At 40.3% G+C, this 27,857-nt stretch overlaps 1 protein-coding gene across 2 annotated transcripts in view; it reads right to left on the bottom strand.

Moving 5' to 3' along the window:
- The window catches only part of Tbc1d23 (TBC1 domain family member 23), a 59,988-nt gene that overhangs the window by 14,394 nt on the left and 17,737 nt on the right, over window positions 1-27,857 (bottom strand). For both annotated transcript variants that reach the window (XM_057765481.1, XM_057765483.1), the window contains exons 3-13: window positions 26,474-26,579; window positions 24,681-24,885; window positions 18,772-18,895; window positions 16,131-16,255; window positions 16,003-16,049; window positions 15,592-15,695; window positions 11,177-11,299; window positions 9,809-9,901; window positions 7,516-7,686; window positions 2,960-3,002; window positions 1,312-1,418 (exon numbers count right to left, since the gene is read on the bottom strand). In XM_057765481.1, coding sequence (XP_057621464.1) covers window positions 1,312-1,418; window positions 2,960-3,002; window positions 7,516-7,686; window positions 9,809-9,901; window positions 11,177-11,299; window positions 15,592-15,695; window positions 16,003-16,049; window positions 16,131-16,255; window positions 18,772-18,895; window positions 24,681-24,885; window positions 26,474-26,579 — 1,248 coding nt within the window. The remainder of the gene's footprint in view (window positions 1-1,311; window positions 1,419-2,959; window positions 3,003-7,515; window positions 7,687-9,808; window positions 9,902-11,176; window positions 11,300-15,591; window positions 15,696-16,002; window positions 16,050-16,130; window positions 16,256-18,771; window positions 18,896-24,680; window positions 24,886-26,473; window positions 26,580-27,857) is intronic.

The raw sequence follows: 27,857 nt of genomic DNA, 5'->3' as shown, positions 1-27,857 counted from the left end.
ACAGGGAGCAAGGATACAGAAACCCCATGCAGGAGATGTGGAGATGAGCCTAGACGAAATGAGCTCACTGAAGAGAGCCACAGTTCAGTACAGACTCACTCAATCACTTCCTTAAGCTTGCAATAATGATTCCTTGTTGTGTACTAAATATTTCTGACATCTTTGCTGTTATGCTGGAGGTTTAAGAGTTAAGCACCTTTTCTGGTATGGAGGCCCAAAAATGTGAGTCTATTTTCACCTTGATCAAAGGTCGGAGACTTGAAACTAACCTCTATTCCTTAAAGGTTTTTGAGTTTCTACCTCAAACAAAAGCCCCACCTAGATTTAGATCTAGAGTGGCTAGCTCTTGCAGGGTTACTGTCAGCAGACCTTGTACTCCAGGAAGAGAAAAGCAGATGTATTTCTACCTCAAACAAAAGTCTAAGGATCCAACTAAGGTTCTAGTTCCCTTAAGGAGATAACTTTGGATTCCACCCAGGGAGTGGTTTGCCTACAGAATTTTTGATCTAAGGTGTGAGTGTGACTTGCTTTGGTCTGGCAACAGAATGTTTTAACTATGAATGTAGTCCGTGACCTTCAATTGGTATGTTCATTTCCTTGTATCACGTTAATGCAGTTTTTTATCTTACTCCTACCTTTTGGGGTCAGGGTTATTTTAAACAATTGGAAATTAAACATGGGTGATTGTCAGGAGCCTTTTCAGGCTTCTCCTTTCTCACGTCTCACAAGGCCTTGAGGTGGAAATCTTGAGACAGAAAACTTAAAGTTAACTAAGACATTGTATACTGACCTTGGAGATTCAAGCTTCAGATGGCACCTCAGAGTGTCTTGTTTGCTGCTTATCATTAACAGCAGGTGCTCTAGCCACTGACCTTGCAACTGCCCCACTTAGCTGCCTAGCTACCGAGCCCCTCCTTTCCTTCCACGCTTCCCCCTTCCTCAGTTCCCCCTGCCCGAGCTCCTCACTGAGGAGTATATAAGACATAAAACTTGCTTCAATAAAGGGATGCCTTGACAAAAAAGAATACTGCTTGGCGTCCATCTCTCTCTCTCTCTCATGTCTTTCAGATAGTGCCTCTTCAGACCCTGGAATAATTTAGGACCTGCTGGGCGGGTCAGGTGATTTCAGTATTCACTGGAACTCCCTCCCAGTACTATTCTGTATTTCCATTTTATTATTTTTTAAATTCATCTTCACACTCTTTACTTATATTTCTAATCCCCACACCCTACCCTGGTTAGGGGTATTTTGGCCAAGGCTGGTCCCCGACCTGCTGGAATTGACCCAACATGTTCTTTGTATGTACTTACATCAGCAGAACTGATGCTGCTCCTGGAACCTGAGGTACTGGCAATCCAATGGCCATATCCACTTTCTGGTCCCTCCACGTTAATGTCCGCCAGATGCTGCTGCAGGGCTGATGATAAACAAGAGAAACAAAACAAAAGCTGAAATAGGAGACTCTCTGGAAACATGAAAGTAAAACACAACACAACTAGATGAAAAACCACCCAAGGACATAATCAACAAAGGTGCTGTCCTGCCCTCTCACTAAGAACTCCAGGCCACAGCAAACCTTCCTTTCCATTTGTCTAAAGACCTCTGCAGTCCCAGGAGTAAAGAAAGATTAGGAAGGCTTTTTGTCTGCTCCTTAGAAAGCAATCTTTCAAGTACCAACAGATAATGTATGCAGAATTCAAGACATGAGGAATTAATAGAAAGGCTAGGAGACATCAATCCATTTTCCCATAATAATGTAGACTTGGCATTAATGGTCAGAGAAAAATTAATGGAGGGGAAAACCTGGAAAAAGCTTTCTAAAATCTAGACCATGGCTGGCCATCGAGACACACACCAATACTCAGCACTCAGGAATCTGAGGGAGGAGAACATGAGTCTGGGTCACATGGATACCTGAGGTACCTAACAAGTTCCTGGCCAGTGTAGGCTGGAAAGAGAGCAGGAACACTAGAGAATTATATGACTAGCAGCCAACTTTTTTATTGTGTTATGAGGATCTCTAGTAATAGTAGGTAAAGTGTCAATACTTGTTCATCATTTTTTTTTGAGATGTAATCCTGGCTAGTGTCAAATTCACAGGCTCCACCTGCCTCTGGCTTTTGAGTGCTGCACTTAAACATGTCCCATCTGGACTAGCCACTGTGCATTTTAAAAACTTTTTGAGACAGGGTCTCATTTGCCCCAAGGTGGTCTCAAATTTGCTAGGTAGTTGAGGATAACCTTGAACTCCTAACTTCTGATCCTCTCATCTCCACCTCCAGAGCGACGGGATTATAGGTAGGCTGGGGAGTAAATGCAAGGGCCTTGTGCATGCTAAGCACCCCATAAATAAGCCCCAATGCTCACTTACACACACACACACACATATGCACACACACGCACACACACACACAAATATACACATGCATGCACACGCACACACACACATCTTTTCTGTTGTTGCTGATGGTGGGGATTTTGTTTGTTTGCTTTACTGTTTGTTTGCGTGAGCTGGGGTTCTGCTATATAGCTCAGGCTGGTCTGGAACTTACTATGTAGCACAGTCAATTGGTCCTCAAACTCTTGGTCCACTTAAAAGGCTGAGGCAAGAGAATCAAGAGTTAGAGGATGTAGCTCAGTGGTAAAAGGCTTGCCTTGCATGCATGAGCCCCTGGGTTCGATACCAAGCACCTTGGGAAATAAAAACTAAAAGGTTTAGACAGCTGCACAGTAAGCACATCTTTTATCTAGATAGTCTACACTCACACCTTTCAATTGCCTACGTTATTTGTCATCTATGTCTGTTCTGCTGCCTTCTCTTTTCTGAAAATACTAAATGACTGGAGACAGAAGATACTCACACCTTAACTAGTCTTGTAACTCTAAATCAGTTCTACTGATAATCTCTACATTTTTTGTCTAAAAAGTAGAAGCAAAATTAATGTATTAAAGGCTTACCCATAAATCCGCCACTGGCAATACTAACATATTCTTTGTTTTTCTGTAATAAAAGACAACATTTGAATTATTACAAAACGCAGTTTCGTTAAAGCCCTGGCAAATGCAGTCTGTAGTTGGTGTTCCATTTCAGTCACATCACTTTTCCTTGACAGCCTGGACTTTGGCACAGAGTTCCATGTATTAATCTTGCATGTTGTAGGGTTGGTGCTTGAGCAAAAGAAAGGGGACAGCTTCATGGCTGTGAAGACTGTGGTTTATTTGTATTATGGACGCCACAGTCCAAGAATCAAACAAAATGGAATGAAATGACATTTTAGAATATAATTAAAGTAGGTTTTTAAAGTTTCAAATCTTTTGTGTCCTTTACTAAAAGGTAATATAAAAATATTATAGCTGTTTTTAAAAAGGAAACAACAGAATTTTGCAAACTACTAAAATCTTTCAAACAGTCAGATGCATTGCTTTCCAGGTTAAGTCCTCAAGGTCTCAAAGTTGAGACAGTCTGGGATGGATATATATATCAACAACAACAAACTAAGGTCAGAGAGATGACTCAGCAGGTGAAGGCACTTGCCACCAAGCCTGGCAACCCGACCCCGATGTCCAGAACCCACACGGCAGAGGGGAGGATGGAATCTCACAAGTGTCCTCTGCCACACTGTGATTATGTCACGCATGTGCACACTTCCGCACACACACAAACAAATTAACTAAAATGCCATTTTAATTAAATTTTAATTAAGAGACAAAAATACATAATGATTTTAAGTGATGGCTAAACAAAGGAGAGATGGGAAATAAACGACAACAGGCGAGTATAAGAAGCAAAACTAGGAGTGGGAAATCACAAAGACCAATTAATTGGGTTATTTCAACAAACACATGCAAAGATAAAATTAAAAACTGGGGACCCATAAATTAAAAACATAACAATGCCATGATTTAAAACTTAGGAAAAGCAAGAAAATGTGAATATTCATTAGATTTTTTTCATATTAAAGTATGACAGTATGTTTTTTTGGTTTTTGAGAGAGGGTTTTTCTGGGTAACAGCTGGGGCTGTCTTGGAATTCACTCTGTAGACCAAGCTAGTCTCGAACTCACAGAGATCTGCATGCTTCTACCTCCCAAGTGTTAGGATTAAAGGCATGCACCACCTCCACCTGGCTGAAGATTTTATAACAGTTTGTTCCTCCATTTAAAAAAAAAATAGCTGGGTGTAGTGGCGCACACCTTTAATCTCAAGCACTTGGAAGGTAGAGGCAGGCGGATCTCTCTGAGTTTGTGGCCAGCCTGGTCTACAAGCAAGTTTAGAACAGCCAGAGCTAGGTAGAGAGACCCTGACACAAAATAAACAAAACAAACTACCACCACCAACACAAAACAAGATAAAATGGCAGCCTACAGAATAGGAAAAGATCTTCACCAACCCCACATCAGACAGAGGTCTGATCTCTAAAACATACAAAGAATTCAAGAAAGTAATCATCAAAAGAACAAATAGGAGTACAGACCTAAACAGAGAACTATCAACATAAGAATCTAAAATGGCTGAAAGACACTTAAGGAAATGCTCAACATCCTTAGCCATCAGAGAAATGCAAATCAAAACAACTCTGAGATTCCACCTTACACCTGTAAGAATGGCTAAGATAAAAAACACTGATGACAACTTATGCTGGAGAGACTGTGGGTAAAGGGAACACTCCTGCATTGCTGGTGGGGGTGCAGGCTGGTACAGCCCCTTTGGATATCAGTGTGGCAATTGCTCAGGAAACAACCTTCCTCAAGACCCAGTAATACCACTTTTGGGTATATTCCCAAAGGATGTTCAATCGTACCACAAGGACATGTGGTCAACTATGTTCAGAGTCCAAAGTCTTATACCTAATTTACTTCCTATCATAATGTGCTTTGGTAAACTATAACTGATGGAGGAAGGTCACTGGTTAAATAATAAAGAAACTGCTTGGCCCTCATAGGTTAGAACATAGGTGGGTGGAGTAAACAGAACAGAAAGCGGGGAGGAAGAGGAAGTGAGCTCAGACACTATTTCCTCTCCTTTCTGGGGCAGACGCCATGCCGGTGTGCTCCAGAGCAGACGCGATGAAGCTCCGACTCAGGATGGACATAGGCTAGAATCTTTCTGGTAAGCGCACCTCAAGGTGCTACACACATGAATAGAAATGGGCCAGGCAGAGTTTAAAAGAATACAGCTTGTGTGTTGTTATTTCGGGGCATAAGCTAGCCAGACAACCAGGAGCTGGGGTGGCAGGAACGCAGCCTGCAGCTCCCCTCAACATATAACTACCTAATCTTCAACTCCCTCAGAGACCCAAGAAAGAAATAATATTAACTGAGTAAGCAGAAAGTGCAAGCAAGCAACTTCCAAAAATCATAGAAACAGCTGCTGCCTGGACAGTTACTCAAAGTTCCTCTGCAACGTTGGGGATCCATCTTCAGCCTACAGGCCTAGCATATTTGACAGACTTTTCTGTGAAGCAGGGTATTTTGTGTTCTGCTTGTCTAATTAGGACGGCATAATGTCAGCAGTCAAGGCAGGGCATTTCCTTGCCCGGTGGCTTACTTTTGCCACAAAGAAAGTAAACTCCTTGTGGAGTTTCTTTGATGGCAATTATCTTTTCTGAAGTAGATTGGTGCTGCCAGAAGACATGTCTCATTGCCATAAAAAAGAAGAAACTAGGTTATTAAAACATCTAAAATGCCATATTCTGTAGATCACTGAAGTGTTTGAAGATGACTTATCCATCTAAATTATCTTTGTTTGACCTTAAAAACATACCTAATGTGACTACAAATTTAATTATATTAGCTGATTAACTACTAACCTGTATTTCTTTATTTTCCTAAACAGTTGATAATAATTTTCAAGAAATTTGCATTACCTTGTTAAATGAAGCTGTAGCCCTGGAACTGGAATTACAGAAAGATGCAAATTGTCTTTAGTGGATGCTGGGAACTAAACTCAGTTTCTCTGTAGGAGCAGCCGTCATTCTTCACCACTAAGCCACTAGTCCCCTACTTTCTATTTTTATTTACCTTCATTTATGTCTGCATTAATTCATGTGTGTGCACGTGTGTTGGGATGTACATGTACAACTGTGCCTGTGTAAGTGTGCACATGTGCAGGTAAAAGCCAGAAATCAAGGGTAGGTCTTCCTCCAAGTCTTTTTTTGAGACGCAGTCATTCATTGAACTTAGAGCTAGCTAAGAGCTCCAGGGATCCTCCTGTCTGTATTCCTTACCATTCTGGGGTTACAGGTACATACCACCAAACCTACCTTTTGATGTGGGTGGTGGGGATTGAACTCAGGTCTTCAAGACTCTGTGGCAAGCACTTTACTAAACCATCTCCCCAGGCCCCCAACTCTTCTACGCTGCAATTTCATTGAAATTTTTTAGATGAAAATTAGGGGGAAGTAATTCTAAAACTCCATCAAGAATTTAAAGACTAATAAATGACAAAGTTCATAAGAGTACAAACTCTTACCATATGACATCCCTTACAGCATAGTTTATACTGGAGCATTTTTAAATGGGCCAGTTAGGTTTATGACTAAGATTAGTCTGGGACTCTGTCCTCTTCCAAATAAACTTTCAGCTCTTTTCCTTTAAGAATGTGTAAAGGCACTGCACAAACCCTCCATCAAATACCTTTACTTCTCTGCCTTTTTTCCCAAGATTTAAGCGTTAGAAGAATTTTCTCAAACCAGATTCCTCAGAATACACAAAATGGATATGGAACAAGATGGAATGGCTGTGGAGGATCAAGAGCACTGTCTTCCTGTGGATGGACTTCAGGGTGGAAACTACCAGAACAACCAGCTGTTTTTTATTAAAATCCATCAAATGGCTAAGAGATTAAGGCAGAGGGTCAAACTGCATGAAATCACAAACACACATGAACTGTGCTAAAGAGAGCCAGCTCAAGGGGGAAAATGGCAAAATATGTCATGGGATATATATATACATACATAATGTATATATAATTTCTATATAAAATTATTATATATAATAAATAGTCAAAATAAGTAAAAGCACTCAAATAAATCAGATATATACTATTAAAAGTTCCAGAACATGAAAAGACAAAGATTAATATAACAAAGTAATCTGGGGATACATTCAGGGCACAGAGAAATCCAGTATATAAGGAAAACTCATCAACAAAGTGATAGACAACATGACAACACAGATTGTTTCCTATCTGAAAAAATAATCATTTCCTACCTCGCTTCTTACACAAAAATTGATTCATATGGTTTATAATTTAAAATAAAAAAAATCATAAAAGCATATAAGAAAAATATTGAGAAAAAGATATTTTTTAGTAAGATTCCAAATCAAGAAGCTGTTACAAAGATATGAACAAGTTTGATAGAGTATGCAGAAACAAAAGAACATTAGCTACGGGTTTCTTCACGATGTCAGCAATAACCAAGTCAGATGGGACAGCCTACGTCAGTGTACCTGTACAAAGTGTGTCAGTGTCAGCAATGACCAAGTCACATGGATTAGCCTACATCAGCATACCTGTAAAAAGTGCGCCAGGACCATGTTCATATACATGTCTTCTTCCTCTCGGCCACTGCCCATAAAACAGAGGTGCTCTCCCCCAGCGATGGAGCCAGACTCAAGGGACTGCTTCTGTGCTTCCAGCAAAGACTTTACTGACTGCGCAAACTCAGATGGATTCTGGAGCATCTAGTTAATTTTAAAAATCAGAAATTTGTCAAACATACATTTGTAAAACCTGAAATATATTTCCAAGCAAACCACAAATATTAAAAACCTAGCAAGGAATGGAAAATGAAAAGGCTTAAGTAAAATTCCAGAGATAAAATAAAAGTCTCATGTAGAGACTGGAGCACTCTTCGATTAGAGGGGAAAAAATTTTCATCTCTCACAAAGCTCAGCTACAGTAATCCTGAGTCGTGACAGCAGAAAGAGCTCAACTTTGAACAGTGAGCAGGAACTACAGATCAAAGCAGTTCTGTTCTTCAGTTCCCACAGACAAGGCCGTCCATGTATTTCTTAGAAGACATCAGAAATTAGAGACCATTTGCTTATCATTTACGTTAAGTATTGGTAAAACAAAGATCAAAACCTCATTTTTATCCACAATGAACAAAATATGCCAATAACTACAAACATTTTAAGCTATTACTGAAATCAGATACAGTAATTGAATAGATGGACAGTAAAAATCGAATAGAAAACTGGACAGACCAGAGAAGAGCAATTTCCTACTTTAGTTTAAAGATGTATTTATTGTTATGTGTATGTATGTGCCTGCATGTGTGTGTGCCTGCATGTGTGTATGTGTGTGCCTGCGCATGTGTGTATATGTGTGCCTGCACATGTGTGCCTGCATGTGTGTGTGAGAGAGAATGCACCAACATGTGCAGATGTTTACAGAGGCCAGAAGAGGGGTCAGATCTCCTGGAACTGGACTTTAGGCAGCTGTGAGCTGTCTTGTAGGTGCTGGGTAACAAACTCAGGTTCTATCCGAGATCAGTATGTGCTCTTAACCTCTCAGCCATCTCTCCAGCACCACAGGAAAAGCGACTTTCAGAAGAGAGAAAAGAGGTGTCTGCACCTTGTGTATTTCTATCTTTACCTATCATTCTAGAAAACAAACAAAGATCCATGACTGATAAGGCCCAAGAATGCATATATGCAGTACTGAGGTGTAAGATATTTCAGATTTTCAAAGAGCAATAAAATTTGCATATCTATAACCCTCAACCCAATAATTTTACTTTGAATAGTCTATTTCTTTACAGAATTATTTGCAAAAAAACAAAATGTGTGTAATGCTTTCGTCAGCAGCTTTGTGACACAGAAACGGAAAGTCATTTCAATGTACATTAATCAAGCCCCAAACGGAACATCTGCACCACGGACTTCTATGAAACATTAAAGGAAATGTGTTTAAATGAAAGGTCTCGAAGAAACTGTTAAGCAAAAATAAAGTGGCAAAAGAAGAAAGAAATATGTACATATGTACTAAAGGGGAAGCCCGAGCAAGCTAACAATTAATAGGGCTTACTCGGAATATTCTTTGAAAACTGTTAATTCATAAAGACGAAGGTATCCTGAGTAAATTTTAGGAACAAACATGAAAGGAATCAGAGGGAGAGGCACAGCGTTCGTGCAGAGGGCACCCACAGGCTCACATGTTCTTTCTCACCCACAATGCCCCACCTTCATTTTCTGTCAAGTTACCTCTCAGTACCACCTAGCCCTTACACATCCCCTGACCCCAGGACCAACATTTCCAGACAAGATGAGGGAGCGAATAGGAGGCGGTGGTGGTGGTGGTGGCTGGGTGGGGTTGAGGGTGCCTCCCTCTTCCTCTGTCTGTTCTGCACCCCTGAGGCTCTGAGAGCCTTAGAGAGGCTTACATGGTGCCAGTCTCAACAGCTCTAAGCATCTCTTAAGACCACATTCACTTTAGCCACCCTCCAACAGAAATTCCCCCAGGACAGCGACTCTAACAGATGAGCACATTCATGGCAGTTACCAGTGTGCCTGCAAATCAGCTTGTTACACACATAAACTCTGAAAACGGCTTCCAGCAAAACCATCTAGGAGTCTTATCCAATTACACTAAGAGCTCATATTTCTGCAGTACTTACTAGACTCAAGGCATAATGCAAAGTGATCTACCTGTGAGACAGCTCACAGTGAGTGCAGAATTCACTGACATAACAATGGGAGGAACAGTGAGCCACATCCCCACTGGGTCATGTAAAGCTAGCTATGAGCCAAAGGGAAAGCCACACTGTCTCCTACAGAACACTTGCTCTGCACTTGTACTGACCAGGTCCGAGTCTAAGTGGAAGGCCGTGGACAAGTGTCCAGCGTTGTACTGCTCTGCGGGCCGACAGTCCACCACAAAGAACCGCACTCCTTCCTGGAAGGGAAGCAACACTTGGCACTCTGGAACTGACATGAAGTCCACATCACATGACAGAGCAGCGCAAAGAAGCCAAAAGATGGGACACGTTGTTTTGTGAATGAATCTCACAGGGAGTTAGGAGGACCCAATTTGTAGAGACACAAAAGTAACTTTGGGGACCTAAATACTTGTGTCTGTTTTAAATAGTTAACACATTTTATGTTTAGAGCATGAAAGTCTCAATATGTAGCAAGAGTATGGCAATTTGAGCTGAAATACTACATATATTGGAAATCAACACTTTTTATTATCTTAAACACAATGCTAAATAAACTTATTTTCAGGCCCACAAACTTACCAGCAATTCAATTCAAAGAACTAAACGGTTTTTCTTGTATATGGAGGAGCTGGGTTCATATGAGTCTTTTTTTTTTTTTTTTTTTTTTTTTTTTTTGCTTTTTCTTTTTTTCGAGACAGGGTTTCTCTGCGGTTTTGGAGCCTGTCCTGGAACTAGCTCTTGTAGACCAGGCTGGTCTTGAACTCACAGAGATCCGCCTGCCTCTGCCTCCCAAGTGCTGGGATTAAAGGCGTGCGCCACCACCGCCCAGCTCATATGAGTCTTTTTAACGTGGACTTTATTTTCTGTTTAATGGTACTTAGGAACAGAGAAAAGACAGAGGTACAGTAAGAAGTTTAACTCTAAGTGCTATACAAGCCCCATCTTCTCACAGGTAAGCTCTTCCAGGCACAATCTTGGAAACAAAGCACATATTCCACAGCTTAGCCATGGCACTATCATTTCGGCACACACCCAGAAAGCTCACTCATAAAACTGACTCATAGTCTTATGAAAAACACGATAGGAAATCATGACATTTTCATAATTCTCTTTTTCTTGCTTTATGGTATTAAATCATAATTCAGTAAGCTGTGTAACTGCCCAGGATTTAACAGTCAAAGGCTATGTCCACCCCTTAAGTTCTTCATACAATGCCATGTTCATTTGCTATTAAAGCATGTAAAAAAGGAAGTTTATAAAATTGGTGTCAAGAGACAAAAATAATTGTTGGCAATCAAAGTAACGCACCAGCCATTTGTAGCATACTTAGCTACAAAGGCAACGTGATGGTAAATTAATTAGTGGGAATGTTGATTATTCTTTTCGGTGGCAGGTACTGACCCTGGGGCCTTGAGCATACAAAGTGCACACTAACACTCAGCTGTAATCGGCAGCCCCGGCTCCTCACACTGAAGGACACAGCTCCTACCAGGTGGGTCTGCTTTGCTCACCCTTTGCAGCTGATTTGCTTGAAGGATCTCTGACACTGAAACAGCCAGACACAGAGCTTGGCTCAGATCTGCCTCATCATCCTTGATTGCCAACAGTGTACTACCAAAGAGATGATGATTATCCTACACAAAGAGAAAACTGTAAACATTACAAAGGAAAATCAAAATGTTCTTCCTAAAATTATCTTTATTAAACTATGACAAAATGTAAAATAACTGTTACTACCCTGAGTTTAATTGATTTTTAAAAAGTTAGCATCACATAATCTCAAAATTTACTCTGTTTGTGTGTATATCACAGTCAAAATTATCACACAAAATAAAAGTAATTCTACCCAGTTATATACCAATACCTACATGAAATATTAACTGTTGGGGCTGAAGAAGTCAGGAGTAGAATGAGCTTACCCAGTATCTCAGGACACTGGATTTGCCTGGTATTATGCCGCACAGAGCAGTGCATCAATTACAGAGCAGCCTGGGCTACATGGCAAGTACCAGGCTAGTCAGGCTATAAAGCAAGACCTGTCCAAAAGAGGGTAAGAAAGGCTGTGGGCTTGAACCCCGCACGGGAAAAAGAGTGCAGTGATGAGTGGGCCAAGGAAGAGATCAAAAGAGAAATAAGAAATTCCATGAAAACACAGTATAACAACCTCTGAGACACAGTGAACAGAATCCTATGAGGGAAATTTATAGTTCTAACTGCCTATATTAAAAATGAAAAAGAGCAAATATAAATGACTTAATTATGCTACTTAAAAATTTAGAAAAACAAAAACAAACTAAACCCAAACCCAGTAATTAGCAAGAAATTATTTTTAAAAATCAGAGCAGAAATAAATGAAATAGAAATAAAGAAAAATACAAAGAAACAGTGAATCTAAGAGTTGGTTCTTTGTGAAGATAAAGAACATGGACAGATCCCTGGCCCAACTAAGCAAAATTTAGTGCTCAAAGCACTATTGGAGCAATAAGGTAAGAGAAGGAAACTAAAGGGATACAGACAGGAAAGAAGTCAAATCATTCCTATTTGGGCTGGAGAGATGGCTCAGAGGTTAAGAGCATTGCCTGCTCTTCCAAAGGTCCTGAGTTCAATTCCCAGCAACCACATGGTGGCTCACAACCATCTGTAATGGGGTCTGGTGCCCTCTTCTGGCCTGCGGGCATACACACAGACAGATATTGTACACATAATCAATCAATCAATCAATCATTCCTATTTGCAGATGACATACATAAAAGATCCCCAAAATTCTACCAGAAGACTTCTAAAATGTTAAGCAAATTCATCAACATGCGTGGATACAGAATCTCCCTGCACAAATCAGTAGTTTTTCTATACATTAACAACAAATGTAAGAAGCTCAGAGTCTCCTGTGCTCACAGATAAGCACTAGGGGAACCAGGAATGTTAAACAGACATCTTGTTGAGGAGAGATGGATGGACCTGTTTTCCACCCAGAAAGCTGGAAGAGGAGGTGGTTAGCAGCCTAGGTGACCTCCGCACTATCTGTATGAATGAAACCACACTGGATCCTCCCCAGACCTTTACAGTGAGTTTGTCACTCTATGGAACCCATCTTTATGGAAGATACCACATGTGTTCAATCTATAGACCCCATCTCTATGGGAGGTATCACGTGTAGTCCATCTACGGACCCCACCTTTATGGAAGGTATCTCATGTACTTTACAAAGAGATTTGATGCGGTCACATCTTAAGGTTTAGCGTGCACATGATTGAGTTAATTATCACCAGAAAAATTTTTCACCAAATTGTGCTGTGTTTAAATATACTTAAAATAAACTGTGGGTGTCAGACTCCTGAACTTTGCACCACCATTGGCTACTGAGTCGTCCTGAACCGAACTGCCTTGTTGCCTCCCACAGATCATCACTCTGCTGGCTGTGGTGGTTGCAGAGACTCCCGCAAACAAACAGAGAAAAGGAGATCACAGACACACTCTCATTCACTACAACATCAAGAAAATACCTGTGAACAAACCTAGCCAAGGAAATGAAAGCCTTCTATAACGAAAATCTGAAACCTCTAAAGGAAGAGAGAAAGACACTAGAAAACAGAAAGACGTCAAATGCTCATGGACTGACAGAATGTTATGAAAATGACCATTCTAGCAAAAGCCGTTTACAGATTCAACACATTCAAAATTCCCATTTCATTCTTCACAGAATAGAAAACCTATTCTAAAAGCAAAGAGAACAATGCTGAAGGGATTACCATCCTAGATCTCAAGATATGTTAGAAGTCACAGTAATAAAAACAATATGGTACTGGTAAAACAAACAAACACGTAGACCAAGGGAACAAAATTAAAAACCCAAATATGAGTACATGTAGCCTCAGGCAATTAGAATTCACAAAGATGATAAAAACATACGCTGAAGAAAGGAAAGTATGTTTAGCAAATGGTATAAGAGACAAATGGTACTGGGAAAACACACAGAAAAATTTAATTCTATCTATCTATTACCTTGTATAAAAACTAACTCCAGGGGCTGGAGAGATGGCTCTGAGGTTAAGAGCACTGGGTGCTCTTCCAGAGGTCCTGAGTTCAATTCCCAGCAACCACATGGTGGCTCACAACCATCTGCAATGAGATCTGGTGCCCTCTTCTGGCATGGAGATGTGCAGGCAAGAGAACATTATACATATAACTAAATCTTTAAAAAAAAACCTAACTCCAAATGTATCAAAGACCTGACTGTGAAACCTAAGCCAGAAGAAAACATAGGTGCACAAAAGAGCTTCCTGAATGGGGCTTCATTTGCCCAAGAGTTGAGCAACTGACAGATGGATTTCATAAACGAAAAGCTCTGCACAGCTAAAGAAACAATTAACTGGGTGAAGAATGAGGCCGCAGAATGAAAGGGAACTTGATGGGGAAACTCTGTCAACCAATCACATCTAGTTAAGGCATGGCTATCTGGGGCCCAGAAAGAAAAACTGGGAGGACCCAGGTGCACAGAAAGACTCTTAAGAGCTAGAGGCACGAAAAGTTTGCTGTGACAATATGTTTCCTAGAAATATCAGAAGCTACACCCATGAAGTTTCACCAACACAACTGCCTAAACACGACCTGAACAACACACCAATAGACATGCTAACGTGTAGGGGGCGGGGGTAGAAAGCTCATGAGGTCTTAACTCAGAAAGAACTACAGGAATATCGAGTGTGGGAGGAGAACACCCGTTAGTTATCTAAGAACAAGTGGTCAGCCCTGAAAACACATACATGCACATAACACTATATGGACTGACCAGGTTGTATTTATACATTTAGTTCTATGTGTGTGTGTGTGTCTGTAGGATAAGTGACCCCAAGAAGGCAGTTCTGCATATCTATGGTCACCCATGTATCAACTCCACATAAAGCAGACTTAACAATATACCCACCATTGGATCTTTGAATTTCTGAAGTTACAAAAGCACTAACTTAGGAAATAATCTCCACATGACTAGAAACCAACAAAGAAACTGAACAAAGGCAAGATGCTTCCTGCTATTATTTTTGTCAAGTCTAAAGGAAATTCCATTTCCCCAGATTCTGGCAGTTAGAAGCCAGCATTCCCCCAGGAACTTGTGAAGCCTGTTGCCCTCTACCAAAGGAACCATTTCCCTTTTCATTGGTAGAAGAGACAAATGATGTCTGTGGTGCTATTAGCTACTGAAATGCATGCTGGCCTCCAGGCTCCTCAGTATCACAAGCACCTGGTACACATTTCAAAGTCCATGCTAGCATCCTAATCCTTCTCACCCCTCCCTTACCCTAAACTCCCTCCCACTCAGGAGCAACCCTCCCCGGTTACTCATTCTCCTTATAAGCCTGCTACTTCAGCTACACTCGTTCTCTGTCCTCCCCTTTCTGTCTTCACCTTCCTCTCTGTTCTCTGTCTCTCCCTCCCTCCCACCCTCCGTGTGTGTGTGTGCACACTCTGGGCTTTTCTACTCTCCCACACTCTTCCTCTCTCTATGCCCACCTCTCTCCACTCTCCACTGCTGCATCTTTCATGGCCAGGTCTAGGGCTACTCTGCTGACCATGTTCCTTCTGCTGTCTCCTCTCTGCTCTGGACCCTTCCAGATGTCTCTGGCTGCTCTCTCTCTCTCTCTCTCTCTCTCTCTCTCTCTCTCTCTCTCTCTCTCTCTCTCTCTCTCTCTCTCTCCTGTCTACAATGAAAGCCTTCCTGCTAACCATGCTATTGAACAGAAGTCATGTCAACAGCTGACACAACTGTCTATTATCTACTAGGGAGACAATCCACAGTGAAAGATCACAAAAACAAACCAATAAGTGGAAAAGAACCATAATTGAAATATTTTAACTGAAGTGAAGACATTTTAAACAAAAGAACACAAAACATCCAACTCAGACCAGTTTGCCGTTTCTCATCTTTTACCTTCCTAAAAGAAGCTGGTGTTTTACTACAGTAATACTGAGCCAGAGAGAAGAGGTCTTCAATGTCTTCCAGATTCAAGCTGGATGGAGTGTTCTCCAAGAAGTCTGAAATGTATTTATAGACATGCCAATAATTAATCAATTATTTGTGAAAATACAGTAACTAGCACTGATTAAGTTTAAAGCTAAAACAGTTTCAACGTAAGCAACATATAAAACAATCTCAGCAGTGGCTCTCTGAAGAGCTGTTTCCACTCTTTACACAATGCTGGGAGCTGGGCCCAGGGCCTGTGTTTGAGAACAGGGGACCTGAACGGAACCTCAGAATGCTGCCACACCCATCTTGTAACACTCTGGATGGGGTAACTGAGTTCGAGGCAGATCACATCACCTCAAGCGTTATTTCACTTACGGATAACGTCTTCTTTGCTGTCAGACTCTTGTGCTGAGATAACTTCTCTGTAAAAAGGAAGCAAGTGATCAAGTTAACGGGAAGAACTGTGTTAGAAGCCGAGAAAGAACAACGCATGTGATACTCACTTTGTATTAACAAGGATGATCAACATCAAGAAATAAATAAAAAATGGATCTGCTTGCTGTAGATATCCATCCCATATCGCCTGGGTGACTTCGATGGAACAGTAATGTGCAAAAAGGCTCCCAAGCTACAGTCAGGAGAGAGAGACATAAACCACTGGAGCTGACTTGGCCTTGTCAAGTTAGTGAAGCAAGCTAGTCAGTGACATCACAGCAAAGCCTCTGCACCTGGCACATGATGCGTACCTTAACCTTAGCATATAAAACCCCTTGGGGTCACTTAACTAGCTGTGTGACGGAAGGCATGCCATTTAACCTCATTAAAGCTTCTATTTCTGCTTGTTGTTGAAAAACAAAAACAAATAACACAAAAGAATACTCCTGTTCTCCAGGGCTGAGAAGAGATGATTAACCTAACTTTTAGAGTGATCAAGATCGATCTCTGCCATCGCACTGTGAGTGGTATCCAGAGCTTTCCTTAGACCAGAAACAGCTACATCTAAAGAACTGTATTTAAAGTATCCCAAGGCTAAAAGAACATAGATATTTAGTAGAAACTTTGTGTGAGGCACTAAATTCTCGTTACGTATTGTTCATTAATTACCTTTAGTTCTCACAGGGGCCTTAAGAGCAGGCTTCTCTCCCCAGACAAGGACTAGACTGGGATGACGCAACTGTCAGAAGTTCACAGAGCTGAGCTGTGGTGCTCAGCCCACAGCCCGTGTCCGAGTAGCTAACCAGAAGGCTTTAAAGCACAAAAATGCTGCTGCAAAATACTTTCACCGTTCCACTCCGCAGTCATGGGTTCTGAGGTAACATCTTGCCTTTCAGGAACATGACACTAACAGCAAAGACAAGCCCTCTGGCAGACCAGCTTGAGGGAACTTCATTGTCTTAGCACATATTTTAAACCCTAAAACAACAGAGTACTAATGTACAGTTCTGGAATGGAAAAGTCATGTCCTAGGCAGAGATCAACATTAATCATTAAAATGCTTAGGAAATAATTCCTAGTCAGGCAGTGGTGGACACATCTTTAATCCCAGCACTCTGGAGGCAGAGGCGGGTGGATCTCTGTGAGTTCGAGGCCAGCCTGGTCTACAAGAGTTAGTTCCAGGATAGGCTCCAAAGCTACAGAGAAACCCTATCTGGAAAAACCAAAGAAAAGAAAAAGAAAAAGAAAAAAGAAATAATTCCTTATTTTAACAAAAATGAATAGATTTAATCACAACATATAAACTGAGGAATACTACATTTTTTATAGGAATTTTATTATTTTAACTCAAAGTGACAAAACTGGCCAAGAGAACTGAGGAAGAGGCTACTGAGATTTATTTGTCTGGTAATGAAACCAGTTAGGACGCTCAAATTACCACTCATGATTTCTAAGTGCATCCCATCGACTCCTGAGACATTAATATACTATTATTCCCATTTTACAGATAAAGACACCGGAGCACTGAGCCAAGTTACCTAGGCTCACACAGTGACCAAGGGCAGATGGGAAGCTCCCTAAGGAAATGGAGATAAGAATGATCAGGCAATGTGCTTAGCTCCTCTGTAGTCTCCTAGCATTCAACCCATGCTGTAGGAGTATCCTCATGTCAGCCCAGTAGAGCACTCCTCGAGTATGAGCCGATGATCCGAAAACCCCAAGATTCTGTAGTGGGAAATTCATAACTCACCACTATTTCACAAAATCCTTAAGACTTACTTGCTGAACTGGAGAGATGGCTCAGCCGCTAAAGACTAGGCTCACAGCCAAAATATAAGATCTATAAGACTTTTACTTGCCTATTTCACATTCTTTCCCTCATGAATGAGCAGAATTCTCAGACTACAAGATAACATTACAGACCAAATAAATTTAGAAGCAGTTATGTGAACCCATCTGCCTTTCATTTAAGTGAACAATAATGAAACATGAAAATATAAAAAATTGCATCATTCTCACTACTTTCTTTGGGAAATGTAGTCATTTTTCATTGTAAGGTAGGTTAATTATGTTAGTATATAATAGATTTAGCAATACTTTTAGATAAACTAAAACATTAAAATTCCTTAGTTTTACCTTCTAATCAACACAATTAATATGAACAATGGGTCATCAAAACCTTCTAAGAGCATATTGGGTTCTGAGACTCAAAGATCTGAGAAACCATGAGATCTAGAATGAGACATCACACTGAAAATATAAATACAAAGGGAAAGCACACAGCTGTGCTTTATATTCTTTTATAACAACCATTTGGTGATTTTAGCTTTCCTCATGATTGTTTACCAATTCATATATACACTATCAACAGTTTCAACAGTTAAAATTTTAAGCAGAACTCATATCTATATACATATTTATAAATATACATATTTACAACAATAGAAATTAGCCTTGATCCTATATTATATATAAGCATATAAATACATAATATTCACTTATATATATAATATCATTGAGATATATATATACACATATATATATATATATGTATGTAAAATAACAAAAGACTAATGTTGTCTTTTGGGGGAGGGGAACTCGGCATTTTACTATGTAGCCCAGCCTAGCCCTGAACCCAATTCTCCCGCCTCTAAGTACAGTTCTATATAAACTATTTTTCATTAAATGTTCCTACTTTCACTTTATTACCCAGTTGAGTGCATAGGAGTCTGGAGTGATTTTCTTTGTGTCAAGAAAAGAGCAGAGCTCAGGCTCATGGTACTGGATGAGCAATCGGAAGAGATGAAATGGCCTCCCCTTCAGGGAACAATCCCTACGAGAAAGAGAAGCGAAGTTTCTCATTACTAGGTCAGACATGATCATACCACTATCCAGTCCTGAAACACCCACTTCCTCTTTTCACCCTTGGAGTACCCCAGCATTCCCAGCAAGCCCTCCTGAGAGCCAGGCAGGGCGCTCTTCTAACAACCGCCAAAAAACCTGCCATAATTATGACTGACATGCAGCCACTTGAGGGAGGTTTCCAGACAAACCCAGCAGCCCTCAAGTGAGAGGACTTCTGGGATCACTAAAATTAGCATTTAGGTTACTGTGATACAGGCAAGGTACCCAAAGATCTACAGGGTCCTGAGTGAGTCCAGCCTGCTCCTTCCCTGCCAAGGAAGCAGAAACTCCTTGGAGGGCTTCAAGTTTGCACCACAGTTTATAGATCCAGAGTAACATCTCTCAGCAAAGGTGTAAGTTTGAGAAGAGCACATTTCAGAAAGATGACATTTCAGAACATGACCTCTGAGCCTGAGAGACCATCAAAGCGGCCTGGATACCAGATGTCCAGAGTAAATTCCAGAAGTACTAAGTGCCCAGCATCAAAGAGCTGCTCTGTAAGATGAAAGCCTTGAGCTTGTACCATTCCCAAGTGAATCACCTAATATACACTCTGTGAATTTTATTATCACGAGGCCTTTCCCAAAAGAAATGTCACATTCCTGTGCAGATACTTCAAAAGAAGAATAATTACAAAACGACAGAAATGTGTGCTGATGCCTGAATTCCCTGTGGCCTCCGCTATTAACTCAGGAAACTTCTCATCCAGTCAGCCTTAAGAAGGCTCATCTGCCTAGGGTGGTCACGGGAGCTACCCCAAACCCGACTCAAACGGTAGCCACCCATGCTGCATCAGAGCAGGTATAGCCCGGTCAACACGCTAGCTCAGTGCTCAGGAGACAGGGTTGCTTCTGGCTGACCTCATGCTGTCTCTGACCTGGGTAGCATCCACTGAAACCACTGGGTGCTGAAGACTTGACAATGCTACTGTCATCACGCTTTAGCTAGTGCATTTGTATATTAACACCTCAAAACTGAGCACTTATTTCATGGAAAATTATCTATCCAAGACAGCAGGTTTCAGCAGCTTGATCTTACTGACTGGAGAAGAGACCACGTTACTTCTAATCACTGTATCTAAACACAAACAGCACCAAGACCAAGGCTGTTTTGCGCAGAGGCTTGTCAACACAGAACAGTAACCAACTATGGAACTGTGACTTAAACACAGAAACTGGGCCCTAGTTCATTACGCAATACTACCATCTTCCTACATGTAAAGCTCAGAGCATAGTTCAACAAGCTATTTTTGCAGGGGCACAGCCTTAAAAAGTAAACTTTAAAGAAAATGAAACAAAGAAAAAAGTAGAATTTACAACAGTTTACTTAATAATTATTACAGTTTTAACGTGAAAGCATCATTTGGGCCAGTGAGATGCCTCAATAGGAAAAGGTGTTTGCCACAGCTTCATGACCTAAGTTCAATCCCAGGAGCCCACTCCTACAGACTGTCCTCTGAATCCCCCACACACACTGTGGCATTCACATGTGCACACATACATACGCAATAATGAAATAAATGTAGTAGTAGTAAGCACCATTAAAGAATATTTTTAAACATTATTTAGAGGTGAGAGTTCAGTTCAGTGTAGAACATATACTGGACATGTAAGGACATAGCTTCAACTCTCAGCACTACAAACATGAAAATACTACTCAAAGAGAATAAAGAAAATTATGTATGTAAATGTAATATTTCACATCAACGCAATGGTTTGTTATGACTTTCAACTATCACTGTCTTGTTACTTTCTTTTGTCTGTTGAGACAGTGTCTCTCTCTGTAGTCGAGGCTGCCTTAGAATTGACCGTGCAGTCCAAACTCACCTTGAAAGCACAGCAATCCTCCTGTCATTCCGCCCGAGTGCTGGGATTGCAGGTAAGTCACCAAGCACAGCCTGCTTGCTTTATTTTAATTTATAAAATTTATTTTTATGTGTTTGAGCATTTTGCCTGAATGTATGTCTGTGTACCATGTTCACGCAGTGCTTGATGAGGGCAGAAGGTGTCAGATCTCCTAGAGCTAGAGCTATAGACAGCTGTAAGCTGCCATGTGGGTGCTGGGAACAGAATCTAGGTCCCTTGCATGAACTGCCAGTGCTCTTCACTGAGCCATCTCTCCAGCCCCATGCCCACCTTTCAGTCTACCCCATTTGATATTAGAAATGGCAGCACACAGAAGGCCCAGAGAGAACGGGATTTATCCAGGGGAGAATAATCCTAAGTCTGAATACTTTCTCAATTAGGTAAACGTAGAGCAATTGAATGCCAAGGTGGAACACAGAGACAGGAAGAGCATGGGAAACACGGGCAGTGGCTGAGGTAAAAGGTCTCATTTCTTAAAATAGTGAGCATCGCTGGGAAGAAGCCACTGAAAGAAAATTCATCTAAGTGATTTTTAGAGTGTTCACAGCAACCTTTTAGGAGGGCGTGGTCTATCATACCATATTGAAATAGAAACAATCCACAGGGTCTCATCCTCTGTGAAAACAAAAAAAGAATCTCCTTTCCAAAGCATCATATCCTTAGACCCAAATTCTAAAGTCATAATACCCTTATGATATCCATTCTTGGCAGCCCATATAATGAAATGTCTCTCTGTACTTAGCTCTTTTACAGTCAAAAAAATTAAAGAAAACACAATGTTCATAATCCAGACTCTCTGTGAATTTTCCATTGTTACGTGGCTTATTTTTCTTTCTTTCTTTTAATCTATAACTATCTGTATTCTTTTTTTTTTACTTATTTATTTATTTTTATTCTTTTTTAATTAAAATTTCCACCTGCTCCCCATTTCCCATTTCCCTCCCCTCCTCCCAAATATTGCCCTCCCCCCACTTCCCTCCCCCTATCCCCACTCCTCTTCTAAAAATCACTTCACTCAACTGCCAACTGAGATGACCCTGGCACACAGGTTATACCATAAAATATCTGATTAACAACGCCCCTATACAGCAGGAAGCAGTTTGGAGAGAAAAACTGCGCCCCTGTTCCCAAATATGGTTTATAAATGTTATTTTACATTTAAAGAAGGATATGATATAGATATGAATAATTTGCATTGGTGTGGATTTTAAGGTCAATTTTGTTATATGTATTTCTGATATTGATTAAGGTATTGTAATTGTGTAGATCATTTAAAAATGTAACGTATATAGGTTGTTAATGGATAATCATCAATAATAGTCAAACTTGTAGTCATGTTAGATTTTCAAGATGTGTATAGATATATTTTAGATAGGCATTCTTCATATCTTTCAAAGACTGCAGAATATGGCATTTAAAATGTTTTAATAACTTAGGGTTTTTCATGGCAATGAGACACGTCTGCTCCTGGCAGCACCAATCTACTTCAAGAAGAAGATGGGCATCGAAGAGGCTCCTTATGGAGTTGGTTAGCCATTTGGGCAAGAAACTGCGCTTGCTTGGACTGATGCATAAACTGGACACAAAGAACCCGCAGAGAGAGGACTGCTGAACTTGCCAAAATGTGAGATGTTCTTTTGGGGTTCCTGACTCATGAAAGAGTCTGGGAGACATTCTGCAGGACACAGCAGAAAGTGACTGAACTGTCTTTGGAATTTCCTGCTTCATGAAAATGTCTGCTGGATACTATGGACCTGAAGGCCGAAGATGGATGCCCCAACGGTACACAGGAACTTTGGGTGACTGTACAGGCAGCGAGATGTCTCTGTCATTTCTAGAGTTTTGGATTTCTTGTTTGCTTACGTAATATTATATCCTTCTGGAGTCTTTGATGGAGTTGAAGAATGGATACATAGTTATAGTTTTCCTTAGTTATGATAAAGGATAAAATAGATATAAATATTAAAACTGTAATTCTTGCTTGATAACTGTTTTGTTATATGTAATCTTACTATGTTAAAGTAAAAGCCTTTCTTTTTTGTTTAAACAGAAAAAGGGGAAAAAAAAAAAAAAAAAGAAAATTCATCTAAGGGCTGCACACTGCAATGTTTCTCCCAAACAAAAGGGTATGTGCTTGATATAACTCTACCCATCTTATCTCCCAATCAGTAGTAAGATGATACATTAACATTGGATTTATCCGCTGCGGGGTGGGGGGGAGAGGGGGGGTGCACACCTTTAATCCCAGTACTCGGGAGCAGAGGTAGGCAGATCTCTGAGAGTTCAAGGCCAGTCTAGGTTACAAAGAGAGTTCCGGGATAGCCAGGGCTGTTGGACAGAGAAATCCTGTCTCAAAAATAATGACAACAACAACCAAAACCAAACAAAAAGGAACAGGAAGGATGTGACAAGATGAGGTGTGACATAGCTCAACATAGCCCCTCCTCTACGCCTGTCACTGCCCCGAGATTTAGAGACAGTACTGGGACATCTTGTCCCTTGCTGTGGATGCAATGAGAAGTGACAGACCACAGGCAGCCAACAGGGACAGTGTGGTAGACCTGTCTCTAACCAGGCATCCCAATTCTGTCTCTGCCATGACCCTGGTCTTCGCCTTCAGTATCTTTGGAACCAGTTTCTTTATATAGAGAAGTATAGGTTCAAAGAAGCACAGAAGCTCACCACTCTGCCCTGACTACAATCTCCAGGACTTTAAAAACAGGTACAAATAGATCTAGTGTGCTTAAACTCCTGGGACTTCTGGCTGAATCAACGTTTTGTTCTGTTTTAGATTTATTTTTTGTCTATAGATTTGTTTTTTGACTAAACATTTCTCTAAAGAAGATAAATTGTCAATAAACATATAAAAAGATACTTATTAGCATTAGCCAGCAGTGAAATCAAAATCAAAAACCTCAACAAGGGACTGGAATGTAGCTCAGTGTGAGTGTGTCTCCACCATGAGTATCCACAGTTGAACAGCCAAGACACTGGACGAGATTATACTTAAAGTTTCTTTGGGCTCTCAAAATATGACTACCTGAACCATAGCACTCAGAATTACAACAATATTCAGCCTTCTGAGGACCTCCCAACCCTCCCCACCACCATGGCCCCTTCCGCAAGCAGCTCCATATCTGTCTCGTCTCGGCTAACGCACCATTTGGCTGGGGAAGCCATCCTTGATATTGACGGTAAATTACGTTACCCACAGAATATTCCTATAGCATTCTATATTTCACTTCCCAAGACTCTGCACATATTTCAGCTTGCTTGTAGGACTATGTTCCCGTAAGGCAGAAAGGCCAAACACCTGTACATGCAGGACTATGCTCCTAACTGCAATCATAGCTCCTCACATAAAGTAGTACTTACAAAATCCCGTTATTTTTACTTTTAGGTGAAGTTAAGCTTCAAGTACAAACTCTAGTAGTGCAACTTCCTAATAAAAAGAATCCCGTAAAACTCTTTATAATGGGGGCTCGAGAGATGACTCAGCACTTAACTGCACTGGCAATTCTTCCAGAGGACTGAGGTTCGATTCCCAGCACCCACACGGAGGCTCACAACCATCTGTAATTTCAGTTTTAGAAATAGGACACCCCATTTTGGCCTTCTCAGGCACCAGGCACTCATGTGGTATACAGACATACATGCAGGCAAAACACCCATACACATAATAAATAATTTTTTCTAAATGTTTGTCACAAGAACAAAGTCAAATAGCAATTATACCTCTAGCAACCTCAAAAATTACCTGGCCCTTTTCCTTTACCATCAAAAGAAATATAACAAACTTTATTTGAAAGTAAAATGGACTTTTATAACTACAACCAAACCATAGCTTACCTGGGAATGTACTTATTCATGATGGCATAGAAGCAGTTGTATAGGTCGCTGCGAGGCAACTGGAGACACACCAGTGGCTTCAGGAGATGAGTCCAGCTCAGTGAGCTGCTGTATTTAACATTGCGTGATTTACAGTAAAAAGTAATTACAGATTCAATATCCAGAAGCAATTCTGCTGCCTTCTCCTCTTGCACTGAGAGCTGCTCTAGAAATAAAGCATCAACCTAAAGTTATCAGGGAACTACAGAGGCTCAGTGACCAGGCCCCTAGCTGTTCACAAATAACGCTGTGTGAGTCTATTAACCTATGATAGAAGCAGTAAAACTGTGACTGTATTTTTCTCATAATTTTCTTTTTCTTTTTTGTAGTAGTGAAATAGAATCATGGCTTTGCATAAGCTAGGTAAATGCTTTATCAATGAGCTATATCTAATAATCTTGTATTTAATAGACACTGGCATCTGCAAAACCTAAGAAAAAAATAGTCAAAATTCTTTATAATATTCAAGTATCAATTTTTAAAGTTGTCATCATGTACATTCATTGTACATGGTACTGTGTTATGTTGAACATACTCTGTCTAATCTTCTTTCTAACTTAAAGCTATTACAGCACAACTCTCAGTTCACATGCAGTGGTTTATTTTTCTTACCTAGCCCTCAGAGAGAAAACAGGAGACAGTCACTAGCAAACAGTACTTAGCAATATTGACCATATTCATGTTAACCATAGATGGCCAATTTGAAGCAGGGTAATGGGCAACGAGAGGATAACCCGTGCTGCTGGAAAGTCAAAGAACATTTTCTAAGAAGACTATCAATTTCTCTACAATGTGAAGCTTTGGCAACTAGTGGGAGAGTTCATTCTCTAGCATAAACTTTAGTACTTTATTCCTTCCCTTCCCTGGTTTTAAATCTTGGTTTTTATTTTGTAATAAAGCTAACTGAACATGCACAAGCAAAATTACCTATGACTTCTCATACTGGTATTCTCATACAGAATAAACAGATAAAATGTAAATTAAATATGAGCAAAATTATAACCATTATTATTAAAATCAAGGTAATCTCAGAAATATATATTATATACATCATGTGAAGTCTTCAAATCTCTTATCCAAATTCCCTTTGTTTTGTTCACACTAGCAACAGCCTGCCTGCCTGCCTGCCTGCCTGCCTGCCTGCCTGCCTGCCTGCCTGCCTGTCTGGAGTGCTGGTAACAGAACCAAGGCTCTCGTTTATGTCAGGCAAGCACTTTACTGCTGAGCTACATCTCAGATACAGTTTCTGAGTAGTTAGTACACTGAAGCCTATTTAACCAATGCTTTAACTAAGATGTAACAGGTAAAAAAAAAAAAAAAAAAAAAGATTCCAACATACTATAAATAATTAGAAAAGACAGTATAAACTACAGAGGCTTAATAAGTATCATGAATTAACACAGATTTTGTAGAAAGGTTGGAAACCTATTCACCCATGATTTATAACAATTTTAAAATAGTAGATCATGATCTGTAACTCAAAGATAAACTTTCAGAACGCGGTCTCTTTATCTGAAGGCTACATGTAATCACATGGGCCTACAATTATATGAGAAACAAGGTGAAGAACATGACAAAACTGTAAATGTGTAAAAAAAATCAATAATAGAAAATGATCAGTAAAACTGGGCTCTTTCTCAAAATTATATGTCTCAAAATTTTCCTAAAAGGGCCAAACTATTTATAAGACTTTTACAAATTCAGCATATCCCAAATTATAACAAGATAACTTTCTTCACAGTTATCAAACTTACCAATAAACTCTAGGCAGTCTTTATGAATAGTGATCTGCTCGGGCAAGTCTAAAACACCATCCCATGATGCCAAACTATCGCCTTTTCCTGCAACATTTAGAGCAATCTGGAAGAAAGACATCAAAAACAACGAGCATCGTTGTTATTGCCCCTTCCTATAAAACATGCTATACCGAGGAAAGCACAAATTTAGGAATAACAAGATTACAAGCTTAAGTGTCTGCGCACCTGTTGATGGAGCTGCGAGCCTGCTTCCTGCCTCCCAGCTCCCAGCCGCCTGGCTAGCTTATGCCCCGAAATAACAACACACAAACTGTATTCATATAAACACTGCTTGGCCCATTATATCTAGCCTCTTTCTTGGCTAACTCTCACACCTCGACTAACCCATTTCTAATAATCTGTGTAGCACCATGAGGCAGTAGCTTACTAGGAAGATTCTAGCCTACGTCCATCTTGGGTCGGAGCTTCATCGCGTCTGCTCTGGAGAGGAGCCACATGGCGTCTGCCTCACTTCCTCTTCCTCCCAGCATTCTGTTTACTCCACCCACCTATGTTCTAACCTACCAGGCCAAACAGTTTCTTTATTAATTAACCAATGAAAGCAACAGATTGATATGACACTCCCACATCACGCACCACCCAGTGCCACCAATACCATGTGACAAAAATGATCTTCTCTTACTTTCCCACTTCATGTTGGTTCAGTGGGTAGAATGGATTACACTATATTACCCGGCTTTATTTAAAGCCAACTTTTTTTGAAATGTAAAAACTAAGAATATAATTTTGTCAATTAAAAAATATACCTATGCCATGTACAATTAAAATTATAAAAAAGAATTCTTAATGAACTGAGATGATATTTTGTAAGTTTTTTCAAGTACGTGTAAAAACTATTTTATTTATTTATTTACTTGAGACAGGATAGCCCTGGCTATCCTGGAATTCACTCTGCAGACCAAGCTGGCCACCACACATTTTTTTTAAATTTTATTTTAGTGGCAGTGCTGGGAAGTGAATCCAGAAGCCCAGCACAGGGTGGGCAAGCACCTTACCACTGAGCCACATCCCCAACCAAAATTATCATTGTCTTAATTAACAGACTCAAGAGACAACCAAATGCAATCGGCAGTCCTTCCAGGATTTGAATTTGAGCAAATCCCCTATAAAAATACTTTTATAAGACAACTTAAAAATTATTTTGATACTAAAGAATTGCTTTTTTTTTTAAAGACAGCTAATGATTGGTAGAGAGGGAAAGACATTTTCTTCAGTGGGCACAGACACTGGTTAAGACTGCTCATGCTCCTATAAGTCTAAGGATACCTGGATCACCTCTCCTCAAAAGGGGAAAAAAGACAAAAAATAGAGGGGACTTACT

The sequence above is a fragment of the Chionomys nivalis genome, chromosome 3 (genome assembly GCF_950005125.1).
Source record: "Chionomys nivalis chromosome 3, mChiNiv1.1, whole genome shotgun sequence".
In the NCBI taxonomy this organism is placed as follows: domain Eukaryota; kingdom Metazoa; phylum Chordata; class Mammalia; order Rodentia; family Cricetidae; genus Chionomys; species Chionomys nivalis.
Note: the sequence above shows the minus strand (reverse complement) of the source record. Positions and strands in the feature narration are given on the sequence as shown.